This window comes from Phasianus colchicus, chromosome 14 (genome assembly GCF_987193195.1).
Source record: "Phasianus colchicus chromosome 14, bPhaCol1.hap1.1, whole genome shotgun sequence".
Lineage (NCBI taxonomy): Eukaryota > Metazoa > Chordata > Aves > Galliformes > Phasianidae > Phasianus > Phasianus colchicus.
The window spans coordinates 10,928,501-10,950,934 of record NC_143449.1 but is presented as its reverse complement, the minus strand read 5'-3'; the positions used below and the strand labels follow the sequence as shown (position 1 = coordinate 10,950,934).

The 22,434-nt window shown below is 43.5% G+C and overlaps 2 protein-coding genes and 1 long non-coding RNA gene across 5 annotated transcripts in view; 1 reads left to right on the top strand and 2 right to left on the bottom strand.

Annotated features, from left to right (window-relative positions):
- Window positions 1-580: 580 nt before the first annotated feature.
- On the bottom strand, window positions 581-4,910 carry LOC116229685 (TLR adapter interacting with SLC15A4 on the lysosome-like). 3 transcript variants are annotated; one of them, XM_090150237.1, is made up of 4 exons: window positions 4,590-4,910; window positions 2,836-3,049; window positions 1,916-2,045; window positions 581-1,631 (listed from the first exon to the last, which is right to left on the bottom strand). In XM_090150237.1, the coding sequence occupies exon 4, from the start codon at window positions 1,582-1,584 to the stop codon at window positions 601-603; it is 984 nt and encodes a 327-aa protein (XP_090006363.1). In that variant the 5' UTR covers window positions 1,585-1,631; window positions 1,916-2,045; window positions 2,836-3,049; window positions 4,590-4,910; the 3' UTR covers window positions 581-600. The 3 variants fall into 3 exon arrangements, with proteins under 3 accessions (XP_090006363.1, XP_090006364.1, XP_031450187.2); XM_090150238.1 differs by having other exon boundaries at window positions 2,836-3,006; XM_031594327.2 differs by having other exon boundaries at window positions 2,836-4,910.
- A 109-nt stretch (window positions 4,911-5,019) lies between these two features.
- LOC149916013 (uncharacterized) lies at window positions 5,020-12,299 on the top strand. The gene is made up of 3 exons (XR_016471073.1): window positions 5,020-5,188; window positions 10,909-11,049; window positions 11,393-12,299. It is a non-coding gene; the product is annotated as an uncharacterized LOC149916013 (long non-coding RNA).
- SH3BGRL (SH3 domain binding glutamate rich protein like) overlaps window positions 5,776-22,434 on the bottom strand; it is a 30,296-nt gene continuing 13,637 nt past the window's right edge. Inside the window, exons 2-4 of the mRNA XM_031594328.2 lie at window positions 15,266-15,451; window positions 12,307-12,387; window positions 5,776-8,568 (exon numbers count right to left, since the gene is read on the bottom strand). Of these exons, the coding sequence (XP_031450188.1) occupies window positions 8,536-8,568; window positions 12,307-12,387; window positions 15,266-15,451 (300 nt within the window). The 3' untranslated portion in view covers window positions 5,776-8,535. The remainder of the gene's footprint in view (window positions 8,569-12,306; window positions 12,388-15,265; window positions 15,452-22,434) is intronic.

Here is a 22,434-nt window from a genome sequence, read left to right as displayed (position 1 = left end):
TCACCTAGATTTTCATTGTGACATACTTTATCTATGCAGTATAAACATACATATGCAACGAGTGTCTTGATTGATATTTCATGTTGATACATTTCCTGTGTATGATTCCAGACACAAAATAATTCAGTCCCGAGCATCTCCATCTGCTGAAAGATTTTCAAACCAAAGAAATCTTTTCCCAGCCACTGTGAGTGATGAAACTTTGCAGAACAAAATTTGTACTTGAATATCCAAAACTTGAGCTTCAGCTCTGCAGCACAATCCAAAGTCCAGCAAGGACTCTTACATACAGGTGGGTGGATCAGTCTCTTAGACAAAAGTTTTAGCAGCACTTCTGCCTTGATTGATTACTCTTGCAGGAGTAAATCCAATGAAACATGAGTACATTACTCAGACAGAGTCTTACAAGGAGGTCATACACATTTTTACAGGGAAATCAAATAGAATTTTAGAGATGAATGCGTTTCAAATTCTGCATGAGAAAAAAAAGAGAACAGTGACCTTTACTTACTCTGCTAATGATCATCACAGACAAAGTATGGCTTAAGCATGAAAACAGTTGAAAAAGTCTGTGGGGTCTACATGCTTTCATTTTCCAATCTAATCCTTAGAATGAAACACTGGTATACGACCTGTATTCATCTCTTCAGCTGAGCAGTTCAGACACGACGCAAACCACGTCCTGCAGCATTTTTTCACACCTGCTGGGTTTGATATTTGCAAGTTTGGAGTACTAAACTCAGAGCTACTTCTGTTGGTAGCGTTGCGCAAACTGAACAAAGCTAAAGACTGTAAGAGCACTTCTCTGGCTTTTGATGTTTCTATATTCTGCTCCTGTGATATCTGAAAGCTTATCTGATCCACATTACTTCTTAAACTGCAAGTGAGGAGGTTTCTTACAGAACCACACCTGGTCAAGATTTCTTCAAAAAGCTGCTTATAGAGCTCTGCCACCTTTGCTTCCATATAGTTGTTGAGCAGAGAGTTTGAAAGAGGCTCCTCACAGAACATCATGCTCCTTTCTCCAGCTTCATCTCCGGACAGGAAATTTACTCCTGGCTTTTCAGGATGCTCACACAGGGGGGACTGACCAAGAGGAATATCTACAGACAGTATAACGGGGCCGTCAGAAAGTTCATCACACACATGGTCCAAAACACAACCTGAATCACATGTGTGGTCTCCCACGTGGTCTCCCCCAATATGTAAGTCAGGGTAGTTTTGATAAATGCTGTTGCAAGACCAGGATCGACACAAATCCGCCTGTTCATCACGTTGTTCTCTTTCGGGGACACGCAAAGCTCGTGATACGGTTCTCCTAACCACTGCAGTTTGATTCTTTGCAGGTAACTGTGTTGTGGCTCTCTGTTGAAGACCATTCTTGTTTTCCATTTGGTTACTTTCAGCAGAGATCTTGTCCGGATTCTCAAGTCCGTCATCACATCCTTTAATTTTTGGGTTGTCTACAAGTTTCTCTCTCCAGATTCCTTCTTTATCCTTTTTGGCTGCATGAGATTTGTGAGGCTTATCTTGATGACAGATATCTTTATATATGAGCCTAGTTAAGATGCCTTCTGCCAACATGATGACAAGTGTGAGTAACAGTCTAATCACCAGAATTCCATGTAGTTCTATGAGTGAAAGAAAGATGAGAAAAATACTTTAAGCTCATTTGAAAAATATTAATTACAGTATAAAATGAAGAATGTATATTTCATAAAGACAGACTGTGATTTTGCTTTTTCTCTAGAATATTTATTTTAATAAAAAGCAAACTGTTTTTCTAAGGATCTAATCCATACTCAGGTGGGGAGATACAGGAAGGGCATTCGCTAGGTTGTTCACCTCTAGTAACACACTTCTGTACCCAGGTATCTCTTCTGCATTGTGGCTAGCTGAGAGAGATGATACTCACGAGTTGTTAGTGGGTAAGGATTCACATAAAGGCCAGCAAAGCGATTTCACTTGATGGCTACATCATTATCATCAGTTACAAAACAACTTTTTCCATTGGAAGACAATTTCTATGAGCTCAAGAGCTGACACTGGAAAGAAATAAAAATCCAAGTCAGACTTAAAGGTTGATTCTGAATTTACAGATTTACAAAATGCACAGAAATAATCAAGTTAGCTGACAGGTTTCAGAAAAAAATCTAATACATTTTATGATTATTTATCGTTGCTTTTCAATTCACCTACTGTTAAAATCAATGGCAAACTGCCTTTAAAGCTGACCTAAGTTCATTGAGGGAAAGATGGCAACCACTTTGTTATAGAAGAATGGGAAACGCAATAAAATTCCTCTGTGCTTCAAATGTCTTTTTAATTTCTGCATATTTAAAGCACCTTCACACATCCCTAGTGTGTTGTGTGGGGTTTTTTTAGCTTAAATTTCATTGATCCCTACCAAAAGTTGAACTTAGTGCTGCAATTGTGAAATGGTTCCAAGTGAGACCAAAGCAAAGACAGACAGTACACCCTGCCTTCTCCTGGTTACATAAGCAGAACTGTTTAGTTTCTCTCCAGAATCATTCACATATGCAAAAAAAACAAGACAACATTTTCTTAAGCTCTTATGGGACTTATGAAACTAAGTATTGTTTTCAAAAGACAAAGGCACTCAGCAATCTAAAGCTTGTTGAACATCAACGATTACAAATGTTGCTGTATTGCTTTGAAAATGCTTACAGTGCTAATATAAAAGCTCAAACGTGGTCATTGTAAAAAGAAAAACTACATTCTCTTTTAAATAAATAGTGCCTGCATTCTGGAACAAACCATAGTGGGGGAGAGGGGGTGAATAAAAGTATAAAAGTACAACAAGCTCAGACTTACCAATTCCAGCAGTTAGAAAGCTGAATTGTTACATGGCCAGTACGTCTCCGACTACAGCTGCTCTAAGGGAACAGTCTCCCATACTTTTTCTTCACTGCTGTGTGAGCAATAACTGGAGTGCGTGTGATTCAGTTCCCCATTTTGTTTTCCTTTAAAACAGAAGCGATCCCACTGGAAAAAGTGTGCAGTCTTTGAGTAAAGAATGGCAGCAAGTCTGAAAGAGGATGTTATAAACACGAACTGAGATGTTTCTGACTGAGGTGCAATGCTGACCGGATAGCAAGTACCAAAATGCGCCGCTTACAATCAACAAGGATTACTAAAAGGTCAGTCTGTGTGTCATCAGGCTGTTCAAAACTGAAACTGAATTCCAAGAACCACTTCTGTGTAAGTTTAGTTATTTATACCGTTTCTTTTTTTGGAACAAACAGCTAAATTTATAGCCTTGTGAACTCTTCCTGGTGGAAAGAAATTGACAACTTTGTGAAGCAGCTTCAACAAAACACCAAAGTAAGGGAGAAGGGGAGAGAAAGAACTGAAGCTAGCCAAATTAGTCAGAAATGATTAAAATAAGTCATCCTTCATTTCAGTTCTACCCTGGGGCTGGAAATCTGTATCTTTATCCATCAGATCACCTTACATCAGAAAAAAGCTGTATTTGCAAACACACAATAAGAACAAGACAGAACGAAAGCTGCTTTGGAAGTTGAATGCAGATCGCAGTCAGGAGAATCAGAGTCAACAAGATGAGTGTGTCATAATCCCAAGGCTAAATCTGAACTACAGTGATTACAGGAAGATGAAATGTTGATGTTTCATTCACACATGGAAAAATAAGATTACACAATTACAGCATTGCAAGGGCCACTCTGAAAGTAAGGCTTTCTAAGCTTTGATGTTGGCCCACAACGTCAGAGGCAGATGCTGGTGGGATGGCAGTGAGGCCGAACCTTCCTTCCAATATCCCATGAGATTCTGTTGCCCCGTGACAGACGGCAGCAGAGGGGCAGACTGACGGAATGGCATCTGACACTGAAGTGCATTTGAAGCAAAGGGCTGGAATTTAATTCCCCCATGCAGAAAATGGCACCCACTGCCATTCATTGACACTCGGTGAACATTTCTGGATACCAACAGCGGATGTGGCCCAGTGAGGCAGCAGGTGCTGCATTTCAGCAGCAGTGACAGCAGCACTGGCTCACCTCCCCTGGTGCCATTTGTATGAGCACGGCACGCAGGCTCTGGTTCATTACAGGTGAAAATGCACAGCTGATGGTGGTGACTGTGTCGAAAAACAGCGTTTTGTAGCCGAGAATTTGCTCTACCAGTGTTACTGTGCTCTTTGTATCTGTTGTAGTTTCCGTGGAGATAAATAGGGGGCACTGCTTTCAGAGCAACCTGCCTACATTAACAATAACCACAGCAGCACGTAAACGAAGTCCCTAATTTCAGGTCAAAACATACACATTCCGTGCATACAAACATGAAGTAGGAGTTGATGCATTTTTTTCCAGGCACAGCCACTGCATCCGTTCATCTCCCTTGCAACCAGCAGTGCCTCGTTCCAGCAGCCGCACTGCCTGCCCGTTTCCAAGCTCCTTTCTGCACATCTGTTTAACTGTATGCTGTTCACCCGCTCCGGCTCCCTGCTGCCGCTCGCCCTGCCTGCCTGCTCCCCGCTACACGCGTCTTCCATCTCCAGTCGCAGCACACAGCTGCAAACAAGCGGCTAAGCGGGCTTTTTTTGTTCTTACTAGGAAGCGTTAAGATCTGACAGGCTGCGCCGCTCCTCCCATCCGGACGCAGAGCGGCGGTGCCACGCCTGGGGCGCCGCTTTGTCCCCAGCGCGGTCGCGGCGCTGCCGGCAGGGGGCGCTGCAGGCAGGGGGCGCTGCTGCGGCGCGCTGCTGAACTCGGGGCAGAAGCTCCTCAGCCCGGGGCACGCGGCTCCGGGGCCGCTTTGTAACGGGCGGCACTGAGAGCTGTAACGACCAGAACCACCCGACCGCGCCGGCACCCCTCAACCCGTGCCGCCGCCATTCCCCTCCACCCTGGCAGCCTGAAAGAGCCGGAAGGCGGGGCGAAGAGCCGGTTGACGAAGGCAACGTCCAATCGGAACGGCGGGGCGGGCCCGCCACGCTCGCTGAGTGGCGGCTGGTCGCCGTGGCAACGGCACGAGGCGACCGCGGGGCGGAGCGGGGCGGCGCCGCCATTCCGGTGCGTGCAGCGCGCCGCCGCACGGGGAGCTCGGCGTGAAACTGGGGCTGCGAGTGAGGCAGGCGCGTGCTGCCGATGGCACCGAATGGTTTCGTCGGAGCGCAGCATCTCTCGTGAGATGCAGATCGAGAATACGGGTAAAATCCCACGTTAATGGGTAGGAAAGTTGATTGCAGTGCACAACTTTGTAACGTGAAACAGCAAATTAGGGAAACGTACGCACGCACGGGGTTTGTTTCTCTGACAGAAGCGGAGCCGTGTGTTACCCGCACTGGTTTTCTCAGCAGCACAGCACAGCGTCGTACCACGCACTCAGAACCCCTTGCAATCGGCACAAAGCTAATTAATTACACATCCTCAAAAAAGCAACTCCGAATTTTGGGCAAGCTTTACAGGCACGGGGTGCAGCTGGTTGGCCCGGCCTGCTTTCAGCTTGGAACTGCCTTAGGCAATGAGTGGGAACGCAGTTAATTACAGAGTGTTCCCTGCTCTCCCAACACCTCCAAGGATTTCATTTCATGTAGGTGTATCCCAAGTAATAAAAACCCATTAGCTGCAAAAGGTGAGAGATCCAGCAGATTTCACATGCAGCAGCAATGGATATGTGACTGTGTGTGTTTAGGTGCTGCCCTTCAAAATCTCGTATTTCCATTTGACAACTCCGCTTCTTTAACCTTACAGGTCCACTTCAAACCATAAATAAAGCATGCAAAAAAGTCAATAGTGTGAGAAAGCATTCTAAAACAGTTTTATTGGAATGATACAGGAGTGGTTAGTAATACAGGTTAAGTCCTCATTGCCTGCCATCTACATAGTAAAACAGAAAATGAGAAACAAATTCAGTTCTTGTGCCCATCATTAACTCAGGTATGTGAACTAGAAAAATAGCATAGAGGCAACACGTTCCTAGCACTGCCAAATTCAAACAAGATGTCTGCATCAACACTGTCACACACAGTCCCCCAACAAAGATATTTTAGGTATTTTTCAGTTTGTGTTGCTGCCTTGTTCCCCGGACAAAGAAGTAATTCAGTCTGTCTCAACAGAGCTTTCTTAGGAATGCTGATACAGTTTGAATGCTACCATATGGCAAGGATGGGGGACCAGACGAGGAAAGTGAGTTCGCTTTCTTAACCTGGTAATTCTCTTGACCATCAGAAACAGAGACTGACCTCATTTCAGAACGTTGTGGGTCGCTGAACTGACAGATTTGGCGGTGACTTTCAATTACAGCTTCTTCAAAATAATGACTGTAATTCACAAAACTTACTTTCCTTACACAGGAAACACAGGAAATCGGAATGAGGATACTGACTTGCGTGTCAAATCCCACTTTCTTCACAAGACTTCACTTAGTATTCTTAAATACTTTCTCAAAAACTTGGCCTTCAGTTTAGACACAGAAAAAGATTACACAAATATGAAGAAAGAAAAACCACCTCCATTTTGAAAGATGAAATTACAGTGAACAAAAATAAGACACTAAACTTAGAACAGTACTTCCACAGTCAAAAGATCTTAAAAATAAATTTCACAGAAATTCAGTAATTACTGATAAAGCTTGTTAATAAAAAAAGCACAAATGTGTGTGTAAATTCTGAAGGTAAGGCAACATTAATCTATCCGTGTGTAACTTGACAGTGTGCTTGCATTTTTAAGCACAAGCTGTAAGCCAACTTGCTGGCTCCCAAATCAGAAAAGATGAAAGGCGAAATAAATGTAATTGTACCTAAGTTGGCTCCGTGGTAGATCCTGCTCCCTCTGACATCTCCAGAAGTTTCAACACGAACTCTGCAGAAGCAGAGCTGCTCTCCAAACACAGCAAGTAGCTGCATTTCTGTTTTAACAGATGTTGACAAAATCATTGGTTTCAGTGAATGAACAAAAGCCCCAAAGAGACATCAGTGAGGGAAGTATTTAATTACTGCACTTTAAACCGTCTTTGTAAGCCAGAGTTTTTACTTCTATCCTGTTCCTAATTGGAGACTTTAAAACTATGAACTGTAAACCATTTTGTCAAGTCTCTGAAAAGCACTGCATACATTTCACAGCATAAATGGGAAATAACCGCATCGCGATGATACACTGCAGTCTTTTGCTGAACTGTACCACCTGTTTCTTCATAAAGCAAAGAAAATCAAAATATGTGTACGCAGAGCTATTAAAATGATCCTCTGACTACAGCAAGGACTAATTACCTTTCTTGTATTTTGATGCTTTGAGGGGATAAGTCCATTATGTGGTGCATAATGCATTTTAAATTACTCACACATTTTTTAAACCTGTTTCTTATCCTTCAGGGCACTTGTAATTATCTGCATTTTTGCAGAACATGGCCAAGAAATTCAGGCTATCTCATGAGCACTGGGAGAACAGACAGGTTAATATTGCACATGGTAAATTCACCAATACAAGACACTTTAATGGGTTCATAATTCCTATAATAGCTTGATGATATGGCAATAGCAATGGAAATAAGCTTTTAAACCTTAAAAAAATCTTGGATAATTGCAATAGTTCTTGCTATTCCAACATTTAACTTTACTCATTTGAAAAAATACTATATGAATCTAATGACTACTTGAGCATGCATTAAGATGCCTAACACTATAAGCAGTGTGAACTGGTATTTTTGTAGAGAAATACATTAAAGGCGTTCACCCTTACACAGGTAAGGAAATGCCACTTCTGGCCATTTTGGCTTAATTGCAACATTGCCTGGGAATCAGCATGTATTTCTTTGAAGTGCACTGAATCTTGCACATAAACGTGTAACCAAGTCATGCTTAGGCAGCTGTGTGATGACCTTGCCAACGAAAGGGCTGTCCAGTGCCCACATCTCTTTTTCTTTGTCAGAAGAGCCCTCACAAATCACTTAAATGAGAAATACATGACATTTTTTTTTTTATCATCTGTACAGTGTGTTACAAATCTTAAATATCCATCCTACAAAAGAACATATAACTTTCAACAGTGACTACAATGGTTAGAATACACACCACCACCTACAATTTCATCTGAAACCAGAATTTAAAGACACTGAAAAATTGTGTATTTCTGTAATGTTTTTGAGGCAACTCAGGCGCTAAAGCTAGTATCTGACAAGGTTTTAGATACTGTTGCTTTTTTTTCCCTATATTTTAAATAGTTGGATTCCTAGGTATAACCACATCTGTATTAAAATAGCTTCTTGAAGTTTACACAAAATGGACAGATTGCCAAGACAATTTAAACTATGTGAAAGCCATTCATATCCAATTGCTTCAGTTTCCTATGCTTATAACTTTGTAATAGTACACCCATGCTTTCTACCTTTATGTTCACATTTTCATCTTGTGTTCAAATTTGTGTTATGTATGGTGAATGCTGCAAGCACCAATCAAATGTTAGAAATCACATCTATATTTCTTGAAGCAGAGACAGTTTTACTATTTTATAAAAAGCTGTGGAAATTCCCTTTACAGAACATTAAGGCAGTTGAAATTCACGCTTGTTGCTTTGCCAGTGCTTCAGCTTCCTGAAACAGAACAGAAATATATGTATTAGTACATTATGAAAGATAACAATGTACACGTGCCTATGTTAGGCAGCAACATATGTCATTTAAATATGCAGTCGTATGTGGTTAAGAAGTGAACAGCACTGAACCCAACTCAAAGGATCTCTACTGCCTACAGTTACATTAAGTCCCATAAGGCACTGGCTTCACCTCCAATTCTGACCCACCCCAAGCAGGAGTCGTAAAAAAATGTCCTGGTTGCTCCCATTCCTCAGCTTTCTGCTATGCATGCACAAAGCAAGATCGACCGTGTAAGTTTAAAACAGAATAAGAACAGATATGATGAGTTGTCACTTGTTTATTGTTAGGACACAAGAACTACTTCAAGATCAACGACTATTTGAAAAACTACAGATAAATGACAATATCATATATATGAATATATATAATATATTAATAAAAAACTTTACATTGGACAAAGGGAAAAAAAGGGGGGGGGGGGGGAAAGCCTTGGGAGAGACATAATTTACTTTTCTAATTAAACACTACCAAACAACCAGAAGCCACCGTTTAGTGTTTGCCTTCCAGAGTAGCCTGAGAAGTCAAAGAGAAGGAGAACTGCAGGTGAGCTCCATCCCAGGGCTGGCACTGGGCCTTGTCCTGGCACCAGGACTGCTGGCACTCAGTGCCACATCCATGTGTCTTGACAGGGATGGTGACCCCTGGGCAGCCCATTCCAGTGCCTCACCACTCTATCAGAGAAGAAATTTTTCCTAATATCCAACCTGAACCTCCTCGGTGCAACTTGAGGCCACCAGTGCTTGCACTGTCACTGTTACCTGGGAAGATGATCAAGGAGCAGCTGAAGCAGTTCAGCAGGCATACCAGTTCATCTCTAGCATGTATCAGTACGTACCAGGAGGATCATTAAAAAATGATAGTCTACATTTTTCACTCTTTTGTTTTTTTGTGAAGTCACCACAGAAGTGAGAGAATGATATTATAGAAGAAATGCAAAAGGATTTTTTTCCTGAAAGTGGTTTCTGCCTGCATACTTCTGAGTGAAGATTAATTTAATTACCTGCTAGTAGCAACGTGGCCTACAGAACGATGAACAGTCATCGTGCTCTCACTTCAGGGTGGAGTGTGCAGTTATTTTAAAGGAAATCTGCTAAACATAGCTTTTATGTAGTGGAGTTGTTTGCTTTGGTGACTGCACAGAAATACCAGAAGATAACAGACTCAACAGAATCATTGTTAAAATGAGACAGTATGCTAAACAAGTAAATAAATAAAAGGAGGAAGGACTATGAAAGGACTTTCTGAGAAGCCAGTAAGACTCATCAGAGAAGGGATGTGGGCAGTGACCCCAGCCTGCAGGACAGCAGTCCCACACTTATCTCCATTATCACACATGGGTTGTGCTGGCCCTGCTGGCACACTGCCACACACATCCCAGTATGCTGCTGCCTGCCTGAGGCCGTGGGAATGGCCCCACACTGCGTGCCAGCTCTGCTCCCCTGCTCTGCTCCCTGCACAAACACCACAGAACAGAGCGGAGCCAGGATGTTAGCAAGGCATGGCACTCGTGGAAGGGCAGCCCATCAGTTTGCAGCACAAAAAGCAGGTGACAAAACAGGGAAGATTAGAAAGGACAACAAAACATGGGGGGAAAAAAAGGATGGTGTAAATTGTCTGGAAGACATGCAGCTCTTTGAATAGAAACAAGAGGAGATGGATCTCTTGGCTTTCTAACAACTCCATTAGGCTGTTGCTGGCAGTACAGAAGTGACACCTGGCCTTTTTTTTTTTTTTTATGCAGTACTAAGCTGGAGGGGACTCAGGGTATTTCTCTCGTCTCCAGGAGCAAATCACCAAGGCTCAGCAAACAGTTACTTGCATCTCCTATGCTCACTTCTGAGCATCTCTTAATTTTGTTTAGCATTAATGTTGGAACTTTGTATTCAAACACCTTTCCAAATCTCTCTTAATGACATGTAAAGGAGGTTTGCTGCCAAGGCCTTCTCTTGCTGGCACACAGGTTGATCCCAGACTCCTTTCACTTTATCTAGCAATACAAGGTCATTAATTACAGTATTACAGCCATCCTGTAAATATCAACTGCAGCATCAACAAATCAGTTCCTTCTCCATGGCACAGGCAATCAACTTGACTTGGCATAATGTAATTTCAAAATGGATACCAAAAGTCAGAGCAAGAAGCACGGGGTACAAAGTCACTTATGCAAAGGTTATCTTCATTAGCTCATATTGCAAGCTGTAGCAAATAATATGAGAATCCAGCAGTGTACAACTGCATTAATGTTCCTCTTGTTTAAAACTCATCTTTTCCCCCTAGGACAAATCTGAGCAACTAACAGCCACACAGACTGTTTCTGCCAAAACAACAATCTAGCAGGTTAGATAAGCAGCAGCATCTGTAATTGCTGTGGAGAGAGGTGATCTGATTCATTAGGGCACCAGCTGCATTTCCTCACAGGTAAGAGGAAAAGCAAAGGCTCTCCTGCATGCCTTCTCTCTCCTTGGTTCTATCCTGTTCACTCTTTTGTGCAACATTGTGCAGCTGTTCTGAGAAATAAACAGGATCTGAACATCCATTGCACTGTGAGGGCTGGCCTTCTGAAGCTAGCAATGCACTGTGCTGGGGCACGTATCACAGGGTTTGCTCTCTGAAACTCCATACAAGGCAGAGCTTTTCCTCACTACACTGCTCATTAGTGGAATTAACCCTAGAAATTAGTTTGGTGCCCAAAACTGTCTCAGTCTGACTTGCAAGTTCTAATGCTTAATACTAACTGATCATCATCCTCTTTTAAAATTAGGTCTCTGAGTGATGCACACAGTGTGACCTTCAACTCTTACATGAATAAAGTTGAAAGGAAACGGCGTGTTTACCCATTGGAACAAGAAAGCTGGAAGTGACCTGGAGGATCCTGCTGCCCTCCAGTGAAACGTATAAAGCAGGCTTGTCCTATCCTATCTAAATCAAAAGGAGAATTCCAGCCCATTGAATCGGCAAAGCAGCAATCCAGTTTGTAATTGGCAGGGAAAACAAGGCTTCAGATAACAAGCTGGAGATAAAACTGCTCTGAAATAAGAGCACATTATTTCAAAAACAGTGATTCTGGTTTCGTGGTATTTGTTAGAACAAAACAAAGCTTTATGATTTAAGTACATTAAAGCTACGTGATTTAAGTATTTATTTATTTTACATTGAATTGAAATAATTCTTTGTGTGTGGGTGTGGCAGTATCTTTTCATCCAGACTGCATGTGCATTCCTCAGTGCAAATATTAGTTGATCTTTCACTTTTTCCCCAGAGTGAGAATTTGGAAAAAAGTCCCATGGTAAGAGACAATTATACTAGTGAAGAACTCTACCAAGCTTTTTTGTTGTTTTTTTTTTTAACCAACAAAAGCTTCTCCATTAAGTTGGAAAAGAGCAGGGTGGCTCCACACTGAGGATACTAAAAGGACATCAGTACTGAACACAGATTTTCTGGTAAAAGGAGGGAAAGGAAGATACCTCCAGGGAACACAGCACTCTCCTAATAAAGCAGCACATAATGACAGTGTGTTGTTGTGATGTTAAAGTCTGAAAGCCAGCCTGTGGACACAGTGAATATCAGTCCAGTATGTAGATTCACTGTGACACCCTCAGAACATGTAAAATATCCTGCCATGAGCAGAAAAGAACAAGGTATAAAATATAGGTTGTGGTAAATGTACACACCTACCTTTGAACCAGGTGGCGCAGTCAAGCCTAAAAATGCGTATACTGCGTTGTTCTCTCGAGCTTCGAAGAAAGCTTCATAATCCTTCATGATGGGATTGAGGGGAAAACAAAACAAAGTAATTATTACTTTTCAGGAATAATCAGAGCTCAATTTGGGGTGCTACCCAACCCACACTGAGCAAATTGCTTCCTGCAGCCTAATGCAGACCTCAGCGTGTCATCTCCTACTTTTATCACTGGCACTGATGCTGCAGGGTTTGTACTGTCTGAAAAGTGACAGGCTGGGAATTTTGGGATCTGTAGTAACAGATGCTGCTGCAAGGTACTTCACTCTTTCCCAAAGGGACAACCTCCGTAGCTGCTGTCACAGGTCTGTCTCCTGCAGGACCAGGCTGAGCCCACTCTTTGTTGGCATCAGAAGCACTGATACCCATAGCTGCCACTACTAATTACTCATCAGTAATGACAGATGGGCAACTATGAATATTAACTCTCATACCTGTCAAAAGTGAAATTTAAATCTGTAAATTAAGACTTCACCTTTTCTCCCCACATTTTGCCTTCAGTGATTAGCCTACACAAACAAATTAAGTCAGGTGAGACTAATGTAAAACCAACCTACTTGCATGCAGACAGATGTTGCTTCAGCATAAGCCCTGTTAGTGCATGAGCCTAGTAAAAAAGTGCACATCTCAGCCCTGTACTGTTTGGCACTGTATTAAGAAGTGCATTGCAGTTGCTCTAAATATGCACACAGCCACTTTCCAAGAAAATTAAAGTTAAAATGAAGCAATAGAAAAGTACCCATGCTTCCTTCTTTGCCTTTTTTCATATTTGAGATAGAATACAGTTCTGTGTGGATTACAAACAACACAGCTTAGTTGTCTGCTAGGTGAGGAAATAGCAAGCAAAAACCCCACACTGTGGCTTAGCAAGAGCCATTGCCAAACACCAGCCAAAGGAACCCGGAATGTTTGTGCAAGCTCACTGCTGTCCAAGTTACCACACACTTCCCTGATTTCCAAACGCAGCACGTCTGACCTACGCCCTGCCTTTTCTCCCTTTTTAACAGAAACAACAGTACTGACTCTCTCCAGCTTTACTGGGGAATGTTTTATTGCAGGAGTCCTGGCAGAGAACTCCATAAAGAGGCAGCAGCTCAGAGCAGGCTCAGTCATGGGCTGAAGTCAGGCAGAGAGCTGCCATTAAGGGCATGGGGCTCTGCATGCCTGCCTGGTCAAAGCCTGAGAAACAGCAAATGTTATAGGACCTGCAGTGTGCTCAGAGCTGGGGTGCTTCTCACCAGAGGCTGTTGCAGCTGGAACAGAGGAACTACAGGGAACAGAGGGTCTGAAAAGTTACTGCTTGATTTGTACACGCAGCACTCAGGTGCTACCTTGATAAAAATGTGTACGAGTATGTTAAATCTCCTGAGGCCCTTCAGCACTTGCTATGTGCTGGGGCTGCTTGATAACAAAGCAGCTGTTTATCTTGCTTGTGCATAGTTCAGCAGGCTGCTTTGGAGCATCCACTAGGAAAGGAATGCCTGTGCCTAAGGAGGAGGGTTTGTGCCAGCCTGGTGATAGACAGCACCTACAGTTACAGCCTCCATGCCACACATGGGCCGGTAAAACTCAGCTTGCTTATACTGCTGCCAGTTATACTGCATCTAATGAAACAAAGAGAGAAGGTCATGCTTGAGGAGAAACAGATAAAGACAAAAAGATGTGTATACAGAATTAACTTCTGCCTTTCTGAGAGCAAAACTAGTAACTTGAACCCAGCTACACAAATTCACCGAACTTCAAAAGTTCAAAGGTTTAGGAATGAAATAAACACATAGGCCTGAAGCACATACATCTCTTTACCCCAAATTACTGCAAAACTCTTATGGGTTGCAGCTGGGGATACATGAGAAGCATCTCCTATACACAAACATCCAGATTTAGCTGTGCACACTTTTCTTGTCCCATCCAGCTGCATAGTAGAGCCCTGCTCTACTGCATACCTGCAGCAATGCAGCAGGAATTTGGCAACAAGGACAACTGCACGGTCATCTGCTATCTAAAGCTCTGCATACCAAAGGAGAAAGGTGATTCTCTTGCAACTGGACTTCTACTGGTACAGAATTATTTTTTTTAAATACAGGTAATTGAGATTTTCAGCTCTTCATGACTAGTCCCTTCTCAGCTTTTGGTTGCAGACAACTATCAATCACTATGTTTGTCACTCCAAACCAAACTCTTTCCATGTCAAAACCAGTCAGTAAAATTTTGAAAGCCGGGTGGTACAATGACTCACTGGATGTTCTTTCAAGTTCTGCTTTTATTACAAGCAAGAAAAAATGGTGGTGCACTGAGAACCATTTTTTCCAGTGGCCACAGGATTGTCTCTCAAAGGTTCAGCACTGGCAGATGTAATGACAGATGTTCCAGCTCAGGACCAGGCAGCAAAATGACTTCGAAGTGAACACACAGCAGAAAGCAAGCCATACTGTGAGCCCTTTTCAGATGATATGAGGTTTTAAAAATAAAATTAACAGTTAATCTAATAATCATTCAAGCATGGCCTGCTGTGTAGAAGTGCTGCAGGGCAGCATACTTTTGATCAAGCATTAAAATAATTACAAGGAGGTATTTTATTCTCAATGCGATTTTTAATCTTTTCAAGGCATTGGAGTAAGTGGACTGCAACTGCATTCATTTTGCAAGCAGCACAAAACTCGTGTACTGACACGGGATGCATCACCCCAGAAGTCTTTTGGGGAGGAACAGACTGGAGCTATCTGAAATCTACACGCAAAACCCACGTGGACAGCTCTCTGAACTTGCTACAGGTCGATGTATCATTACCATACTACTGCCAAGTGTTAGCATGGTGAGAATTAAGCATTGCTGATGACAACAGCAGGGCAAGAGCACGGCGGTGAGCACAAGGAGGGAACCAGAGGCTGCCCTTACCCCGAGGTAGCGGCTGTCATTGAAGAGCCGGGGTGGCAGCGGGTTCCCACTGGCTGGACGCCTGTCTTCAGGGACGTTCTCCCGCATCCACTTCCGATTCTCCTCGTTGGCAGCAATATCCTTTTCCTCAAATTCTATTTTATTGGCTTCCAGGAAGCCTAGAACATCTTGTTGTTGCTTTTTAATCTGTCATAAAGAAGGAAGGGAGGAAGAGAAAAATAAAATCAGTCAAGTGATTTCTGCTGCCGATTATACAGTTCCCGGGTTTGATACAAGAACAAGGGAGTGCAAAACAGACTGAAAATGAAAACTGTACAAAAATTCTTAGCAAAAAAAAAAAAAAAAGGTTTCTTTTCATCATTTCTCATCATCAGCAAAATTCACAGAACGGGTTTCTTTACAAGGAATCCCTCAGCTTGGTTCCTGTATGACCAAATAGGCTGGAGTACAAAGGCTCCCTCTATACACACTGCAAATGCCAAATGCTGCCAATGTTAAGTTTCCACCAAACCAAAGGTGCAAGCAGTTCCTGTGCAGCGGCTGTGTTGGCTGAGCCTGGCAAGTAACTCACAGAATGCTGCAGTACAGGAGCAGTGAAGTTTGCTGGTGGGATATGCAAGGTGCAGCCTGCACTCTCCATGTCCCTAACCCACATATGGACTTCCAGACAGAGATCTCATCCCATCCTCATTAACAGAGATCCCACATGGATGCAGAAGAACTTCAGCAAAAAGCAGGATTTCTGCAGCAAAGACTATGCTGGCTATTTACAGGAAAAGTGGTTTTTCTTACTGTCATGCTTGAATTATTAACTTCCTGATGCAGAGATGTTCTGTTGTGCTCTGCTCTTCCTCTGCATGACTTTACCACCAAAAAGGAAATTATAACCATGCGCATCCTGGCAAACAATGAAAAAATGAGGATTAATGGGAAATCTGTTCCCTTCACATTGCTCCCTTCACTGCAAACGGAGCTTTATCCCAGTGAGGCCCCTGGGCAGCACCCCATGCCGATGCTGTGCAACTGCCAGCTCTGCATCCTGCATGTGGGAGATGGCTGTAGGGAGGGAGCAGCATGCAGGAGCAGAACCCTGCAATCCCAAAGATGATGTGCGGTGGCACTGCCTGGCATCCAGCACCCCTTTCTATGCAGAGTGATGATCCATCCTACGAGAGCCCACACAGCTCCTCCCAGAGGGGTCAGTGCACCTAATGTGAGTGCAAAGCCTCAAGCATCATTGCTGTGCATTAGCAAATTTTCATCATGGCTAAAAATAAATAAAATGGACAAGTTAATACAGCCCCAAGGAGGTCATTCATGTTACAGGCGATACATAAGAACATTTCTCAGCACACTCAGATTTACTGGTAAGAGATTTCCTCATTTGCCTTTAATAACAAGGGTCATAGCGGGAGGGAGCCGTCAGGGAAAGTTTTCCTCCATCACGTTACAAAGGTCAAAGAAAAAAGAGCCAGCACTTCCTCCATAAACTCTTCCACAGGACTAGAATATGGGAAAGGTCTCTGTAATTGTAAACTGCTCTGCCAGTACTTTTAAGGCCACATGCTGACCTGGGAATAAATGGAAGGGTTTTTCTCCCTAATTACATTTCAATTAACCATTTCCCACCAGTTGTGAATTACAGTTCAAGCCAACTCTCATTACTGTCAGTTCCTTAACTTGTGAACTATCCACCTCTGCTCATCCCCCCAGCTTTGTGAGGCTCTGGCAGGCTTGGGGCTGTTTCCAGCCACAGGTAGCACAGCAGAGCTCGAACTCAGGGCTCAGAAGACTACTGCAGCAGGTGACCCTCCTTGCTGCTCTGAGTGCAGCTAGTGGAGCTGGCTGTGCTAAAAGCACCGTGCGGGAAGCAAGGGCAGCATTTTGGTCACTGCCCATCTATGGGCAAAGGAGACAATTCTCCTTGCACAGCAGTGGGAATGCCCTGAAAAGAATGAACTATGCTGACGCACATGGAAACCCTCTTCTTTTGGCTGAGGAAATGAGTTAGAAGATTCACAGGACATCCCCCTCCTGGCTCCTCAGACAGGGGGAACACAGAGCATTGAATGCTCCAGAAACACAGCATCCATGGCTGCCAGAGTGCATTATTTACTGTGATTTTATTTAGAAAACCACTATTAATCTCAGGCACTGGAGAATCACTGGGAGGGAAGCGCCTGAAATAGAGCAGCAGGCGCCTGCTGCCGCTCTGGGGTGCTTTGTCTTACTCAGATGGGCACACACAGCACTGAGGACAGAAGCCTGGAGATGGTTCCTGCTGCCCAAGTTTGGGAAGGAGCGCGGAGCTGTGGGAGCACAGGCACCTTCTTCAGCAGTTACAAGCCAGCCATGAATTATCAGCCTTTCAACAGAGAACACGCATAGAAATACATCATGAAAATGAGCAGCTTAGGACTATGATCAAGTACTGTCCCTCCTCAGGATGCTCACCAGAAGTGAGTGTTTTTGTTCTAGGGTCCAGTTTGCAGCAGCGGATGCTGTCAGTAACACAGAAACCACGTCAAGCTGCTGGGAGTGGAGGTGAGTGATGCTGTCCAACAAATGGCAGTCCACCAAAAATGGAACTTCAACTCCCAAATGGGCAACACTCCCCACAGAGTGCGACACTTCATTATCAAAATATTTTTGTTTCTTCCCATTTTTTGCTCACTCATATGCACACACACACACACAAGATGTAACCAAACAATAATAAACGGAAAGGAGACAAGGAGACAGGTTTAAGTCTTTAAGGAACCTGCAGCACTACTGCTACACTTCAAGCCAAACTCCATTTCCTCCCAGCTTCTCAGCTACCAAGTTGGTGTCCAGCACTCACTCTCACCACAGCTGACCAAGGCACGTATCGATTTGTGATTCAAGGCTATTTGGTTATTTTGACAAACACTTCCAAATATAGTAAAAATATGTTCACATTATTTTAGTTCATTTTCAAGGAAGTGATTTCACCTAAAACAATTTGTCCAGATCAGCAGACTGCTAGCAGCACTGGGGTAAGATGCTAACAAGCTGCCCATGTAAGTTCTCTGATAAAAGCAATCACAACGCCTGCAACAGCAGAAGGAAAATGGAAGAATCTGACATAAAAGTGACCAGGCCTGCTGGAACTTCCTTTCTGCAGGTCCCACAGGAACACAGGGCAGTGCTTGGGGACCTCGGGCTCCAAACGCAAGGTGGACCAGCACCACCCCACTGCAAGGAAACTGCTGTTTGTAACACATTACTGAAAAGAGCTTCAAAGAAATGTCTTATTTGGTATACAGAAGCATACAAAACAGTCTTGTATGCTCTGCTGGCCAAGAAGGGTTTTGCTTTTAAGTCTTGCTATTTCTTCAGTTTATAAATAAACTCCCTGCTGGACAATGGATGTGTTTTGGTAATCTATTTCTGGACCACAGGAACCCAAAGCAAGCTGACAGTCTGGGCGCTGCTGGTCCGGCCCCACGCCGACCTTCCCGCTGCTGCTGGCAGCGCTCGGCTCTGCCACTCTGGCACGAGGCGTTCCTGCTGCTTGGCGGGCATGGATCCCCGCTTCCATGCAGGGAAAACACATATATATATCTACACATCTTTTTTCAAAGTTACTTTCACATGGCTCTTATGCTGTTGTGAGGATTTAAAGGAATTTAAAAGCTTTCTTATGAAATTCTCAGCCATGGTTCTATCATCAGTTTCAGCCCCAACTTGCACTGCCCCTCTCCACCTCTCAGCTGCTTCATTGTTTTATTTCATTTTCTAAACCAGCACCAGGACTGCAGAGAACAAAGACATTGCAGTGAAACTAGATCTTGCACAATTCTCATTTTGGCTTAAAGATAAAAACCGCTTTAAAAGGTTTTTACTATTTTCAATTCTAGCTTTTGGGATTCTGCCAGAATTTGAGATAAGAAAAAGCAGTCAAATCTTGGAAGGGCTTGCATTTCAAGGCACTGCTGGTTTTAAACAAGCTGCTTCATCATTGAGGGGCCACTTCTTATATCATATAGCATATCTGTTTGAGAGGTGAAAAGTTCAATCCCCCAGGTGACATTCCTGTCTGCAGTCATACTCAACCACTAGATCTTCAAACTGCCCATTCAAACTGGTGCATTTTGAAGATGAAATTCAAATTCAAATTCAGCTGTGAATGGAAAAAGCACAGCAATGAAAGTCTTCAGCAAACAGCAAACAGACCTTTCCTCTAGCTCAGCCAAGGAGATAGCACCCAGCAGGACAATCCTGCTTGGATTTCCAATTCCCATACAACGCACCTGGCAGGAGCCAACCAGCAGGCAGCTCACCCAAGCATTTAAATACTGGGAATTCCTGGAGACTTGCTCTCCACCCCAGGACACTGCAGCAGGACTCCTTCCACAGATAGAATCCTTCTGACAAGGCTCCTTCCTGGACTCCACGAGGTGCTGTTATACTGAAGGACCCAGGGGTTTGTATAAAGCTTTTGTTGTTTGCTTTTCTTTATTCACAGGAACAAAACAGTTGTTCTTTCCCTTTGTGGTGTCAGCTGTGATGGTGCTGCTGGCCACCACTGCCATCAGCTGTGGTGACAGGATTGAGAACTGCAGGCCCCTACAGCCCAGCAGTGCTTGATGAGAGCTCTGCAGGATGTCTCTGAAGTGTCCCCCACTGGTTTGTCCCACTCTTTTACTTCTCTCTGCCTGGTAGAACATTCACCTATTTTTAGGTCTGAGCAATTATCATTACAGAACTCAAACCACTTCTTCGCTCTAACTATTTTAAGTCAAGCATGACATGTAGCAATGCCATCATTATCTTTTCCAATGCTCAGTTACTGGTCTGTATGGAAGAAAACTGAGGACAAACACAGTAAAACCACCATGAACTTACATGACCTAAACCAAACACAGTAGGCTGGAAAAGCTCATGCTTTACTGGCACTTCTTTTTTCTGTTTTCTTTTTTTTTTTTCCCCCAAAGTGAGGCAGCATCCAGATTGGCTCCATATGTACTCACTGTCTCATGCTGGGAAAGCCCAGGGCACATCAGCTCGTGTCCTGCACAGCTGCTGCAGCAGAGCTGCCTTCATGTGTTTTGTCCCAGCAACTCAGGAGCCTCCTGTATGAGTGCTGCTCTCCCCACTGGCCACTTGCACACTAGCCCAGTTTGGCTGCAGCTCACCTCTGGGCTCCTGCTTCTCACCCGTGGCTCTGGAGGACGCTAGATAAAAGAAGGAAGAAGTCCAGGACTGAAAAGATGCAAAACCACCACTCAGTGCAGGGCTGAGGGAAAAATGTGAGCTAGTGAAATGTTTTTGCAACCTAACTAAAGGTTGCATCGCATCTGGAAGCACACAGTCTGCTTGCAACAGGGTGTGATCCAGGCATAAAGTACCATGCTACACAGCTGGTTAGCCTCCACAAGCCAAGAACACAGCTTGAACAGGGAGTGAAGTCCTTGCTTTCCAAAGAAAGACAACGACTTTCTCCAGAAACTATAGAAAATTATGTAAGGGGAAAAGCTGATTCATGAGAACAAAAATAAAAGCTTCTTTTATGGATTATAATGCCATTTTGAGTGCACTCATTCAATACCCCAGTGCCTAAAAATTTGCTAAATCCCACAACAACAAAACCCAAACCAAAAGGCTGCAGTGCATCTGACAGCTTCATTCCTCTCAGCAGAGTAAGATACCAACACAAGCATTACCTCTATGCCATGGTATCCTGGAGACTGGGATTCCCAATAGGGTCTAAGGCAGCTTTCCGGACACACTGAATTTTATTCATGCTTTGATGCAGAGTGCTGAGATCATGAAGCCCCCCACAGGGGCCTGGCTGGAGCACATTAAGCAGCCCTTAACTGTGCCATGGGCAGCTGACAGAAGTGAAGCTGGAAGATGGGTGCTTTTGTAAGCGTTGCGTGGTATCAGCAGTTAAAATATTTAGATCCAAAAGGCATCACTCCTTTCATTCAAATGCAGGCAAGATCTGAACTTTGCATTGCAGCAGGATTTCCAAGTGTCACTATTTTTGTATCAGACAGAAATCAGCCAGTTCTACTATCACATTCTAATAACAAAGACCCTAAAATGCCACAAACACATCTGCATCACTTCAGAGATCTGCTTAGCTCCCTTCCTCCAGCCCACAGAAGATTCCTCCAGACGTTACTAAGGTGCAAGGACAAGTAACATTTCTTTATTTATATCTCCTCAGCTGCTGGCAAGCAGCTGCAGAAGCACTGCCTAATGAAGCCCTGATTACTTCTTAATGTGTTTTAAGCTTACTTTCTATGAAGGCACCTTATGGATTAATACATTAGCACATCCTGCATGAAATTCTGTTCTTAACAAATAATATTCGAGCACTTGGAGAGCAGGCAGAGAATTAATTTTTCCTTTTGTACCTGCTTTTCAGAGGGCTGTTGTGTTGCTGCTGGGTTTCTGACACACAGAACATCTCACCAACAGAAAGGCCTGAAGACAATTTATAAAGTACCATTTCATAAACTTCAGATTTTGCTCTGGAACAAGAGAATGATCTCTGTCCGAGAAAAAAACCCAACCCTTTTCCTCCTGAAGCCACCACATTCAGAAGGAAATCTTGCTCCTCTTTCTTGGCTCCAAGGAAAAGAAGGATGACACTGAGTATACTCCTTCTACTCTCCCCTCAGTTGCCACCCCACTGAGTTTACTGGCCACTAGTCTCATGTTCCCTGTCCTGCCATGGCCCACTGCTTGCTTTACATGCATCTATTCATCCTGTAAAGTGCTTAAAGAATCACAATTGCCAAGTGGGAGCAATGCAAAAGTCAGAATGACAAACGCTCTTCCCTACAGCAGATACAGCCTGTTAGAATACCACAAGAAAAGCATCACTTCAAAGCTTTACCACAAATATGAATTAGGTAATTGTGTTACATTTCTCTCATGTGTCTCACTTTTTTTATGGAAGAGTTTTCCCTAGTTAAAGGCTATGCAGCCACAGGTAACACACTCCAGAGGAAAGAGCTGAATGCTTCAGTACAGCAGAATTAATTTACTGGTGTGATCAGAGATGCTCACTCCATTTTCAGAAAAGGAGGAGGGATGCAGCAGATGCATGAACACAGCAAAGCACTGGAAGTCTAGGTTTCTGGTATTAGAAGAGGCCCCAAACCCCAGTCTGTGTGTGCTGTTGTTAGAAAGCC

Coding starts and splice junctions, on each gene's coding strand:
- LOC116229685 (XM_031594327.2), bottom strand. CDS start 1,584: ATGTTGGCAGAAGGCATCTTAACTAGGCTCATATATAAAGATATCTGT.